The sequence below is a fragment of the Myotis brandtii genome, unplaced genomic scaffold (assembly GCF_000412655.1).
Source record: "Myotis brandtii unplaced genomic scaffold, ASM41265v1 scaffold188, whole genome shotgun sequence".
Classification (NCBI taxonomy): domain Eukaryota; kingdom Metazoa; phylum Chordata; class Mammalia; order Chiroptera; family Vespertilionidae; genus Myotis; species Myotis brandtii.
The window spans coordinates 324,061-326,891 of NW_005356985.1; the positions used below are offsets into that span (position 1 = coordinate 324,061).

The window sequence follows — 2,831 nt, forward strand, 5'->3', positions numbered from 1 at the left end:
CCCAGACCCTGCAGCGCCCTCGTGGTCCCGCCTGGCTCCCTCCTGTGCGCCGGGCTCAGCGTTTCCTTCCAAGTGATTTTCCGCCGCGCGTCCTCGCTGGGGGAGCGCTGGCACGCCGGCCCGTAACCCGAGAGGCGCCATGCATATTGCATGACGCCTGTGCCGCTGAAACCGAGTCCCCCTCATGAATAATCCACCTGCTCTTGCCTCCTCAGGGGACATTTTCCTGCACAATCTGGAGGCGCTGCACCCGCCTCGCAATCTCCAGAAAGTCAGTGTTGCAAACGCACTCGACGGCGTGAAGCCGCGGCCGCGCACTATGCCGGGATGGAGCCCGCGGCCACCGGGCGCGCCGAGAAGACGTTCAGCTACGTGGTCAGAGCCCCCGGCGGCGACGGGGTGGACGTGATGAACGTGGACGTGAAGATCGACACGACCTGGGTCTTCCAGGACGCGGAGGACAGCGGCGAGGAGCCGGGATGGTGCCCGGAGGGAGCTGCCCTCGGGAGCCCCGACGTGGACACGGGCACGCTCCGGAGGCAGCTGGAGTCCTCCGAGCAGAAGCTGCTGGCAGCGGTGGACAAATACGTGAGGTCGGAGTCTGGGCTCAGGAGCAGGTAAACATCCACGGGGGCCTCTTCTGTGTGTGTTTCCCGAACCCGGGGCAGCAGAGCGGGTAGGAAGGCGTGTTGAATCGATCCTCTGGCGAGGAAGCGGGCACACCCACGCCACATGCCTGCCTGCCACGTCCCTGAGCTCGGTGCCTCCTCTCTCTCTCCTGTCCCCGTCTGTGCTGCCCACCGGGGCTGAGCCTGCAGAGAGGTCGCCTGGCTCGCCCGGCCAATAGGAACATCCGACGGGAGGAGGGCAGGAGAAGCCAGGGAATTGCCCCCTCTCCGCTGCTCTGGGTGACTTTTCTGACTGTGGCTACAACTCAGTCCTGCTCCTGGCTCCCTCTGTGGTCCTGCTCCTGCTGGTGGCCCAGCCCCGCCCCAGCATCACCACCTGCTCCCTGTGTCCCTCCAGCCCAGGGACAGGGGTGGCCGTGGGCAGTCACTAGTCCCTGGGCTGCCCGTCATCTCTGATTGGCCTTTCGGCTCACCCACCACCTGCGCAGCAGGGTCTGCGTTTGTTTCTCGCTGCTGACCCTGAACTCCCTGGTGGGGAGCCAACACGGTTCCGAGGCTGGGCATGGGTCCAGGCCTCTCCAAAGCCCAGGCTCTTTCGGGATCGCTGTCTGAAGCCTGGCCCAGCAGCATGAGGCGGGCTTTGCATGGGCCTCAGAGGAGAACGCAGTGCGGAGATGCAGTGTGGTCATGGCGGGACCGCCTCCCACAGGTTCCCAATAGCCCAGCAGCCAGAGTCTTGGATCTGCCCGAGACTTCGGCCTTTTCTTGTATTTCCCTTCGTTTTAATAAAGGCAAGTCATTACATGTGTATTACATCCGCTTTACTATTTTTCTTCTTTATAATACGTTTCACAAGGAGAAATTCACACATCGAAAATTTATTTTGTTATTCTATGTATCACTCTTGTGATTCTGTCCATCTGTCCATCCTTCCATCTCTCCATCCATCCATCCATTCATCCATTCACCTATCCTTCCATCCATCTGTCCATCCATTCATCTATCCACCCACCACCCATCCATCCACCCATTCATCTATCCACCTATCCATCCACCATCCACCCATCCATCCATCCATCCACCTATCCACCTACCACCCATCCATCCATCCATCCATCCACCTACCATCCATCAATTCATCTATCCATCCATCCATACATACATTCATCCATCCATCCATCCATCTATCCATCCACCCATCCATCCACCCACCCACTGATTCTACAGCCTGCACCCACTTCCCAAGAGCCACGCACTAAGTTGTATTAGTTTCTGTGGCAACCACAACCAAGTGTCACAGGCAGAGCAGCTTAAACATCGGACATTTATCCTCTCACAGTTCTGGAGGCTGGAAGTCCACCATCGAGGAGTGGGGATTAGTTTCTTCTGAGCCTTTCTCCTTGGCTGAGGGATGGCTGTCTTGTGCCTGTGTCCTCTGTGTGTGTCTGGGTCCTAATCTTTCTTATAAGGACACGAGGCAGATTAGATTAGGGCCCACCCAAGCGGCCACTTTTCACTTAATTCCTTTGTACAGACCTCATCTCCAAATACAGTCATATCCTGAGGCGCTGGGGTTAGGACTTTAATGTACAAACTTGGGGGAACACATTCATCCCATAACATAAGCCCTGGGTGCTAGAGCTGGAGGACAGGGCCCCAGCCCTGGAGAGGGCAGTAGCATGTCCCACACAGGGTTGTCCACTCAAATCTTCCTCCAGAAAGATCGACAGTGAAAACCAGGAGGTCAGCAGGCGTGGGGAGGATGAGCGGGACACCCCGGCCACAGGAGACCCCTCCGTGTGAGGGAGGGACAGAGATGGGCACTGTGAGAGATGAAGAGGAGTGGCCTCTGTGGCTGGGGTGAGGCTGTCCTGGACGGGGCGTCCTGGGCCTGTCAGTGGGGAAATGTGGGCTGTGTCCTCTGTTCTCTGAGGGTGGGCTGCGCCAGCCACGGGGCTGGGACTGGAACCCAGGCAGCCTGGCCAGAGTGGCGGCCATGAGGGGACAACTTTATCCCACCCCCTGAGCGCGTCTCCCAGCTCCTAGCACTCCTTCCCGCCCTGCACGCTGCTCTGTTTAACTGGGCGTTCATGGGTGCAGAGCTGTACTTTGGTGTGAGTGTCCTGTGGCCCCAGCCGGCGGCTCAAACAGCGGCCTCACAGCCTGCATTTCTGGAGGCAGGGCCTGCACGCCTCCCTGGCT

At 59.0% G+C, this 2,831-nt stretch overlaps 1 protein-coding gene across 1 annotated transcript in view; it reads left to right on the forward strand.

Moving 5' to 3' along the window:
- LOC102244411 overlaps window positions 1–2,831 on the forward strand; it is a 112,642-nt gene that overhangs the window by 573 nt on the left and 109,238 nt on the right. Inside the window, exon 2 of the mRNA XM_014538281.1 lies at window positions 216–617. Within this exon, the coding sequence (XP_014393767.1) occupies window positions 216–617 (402 nt within the window). The remainder of the gene's footprint in view (window positions 1–215; window positions 618–2,831) is intronic.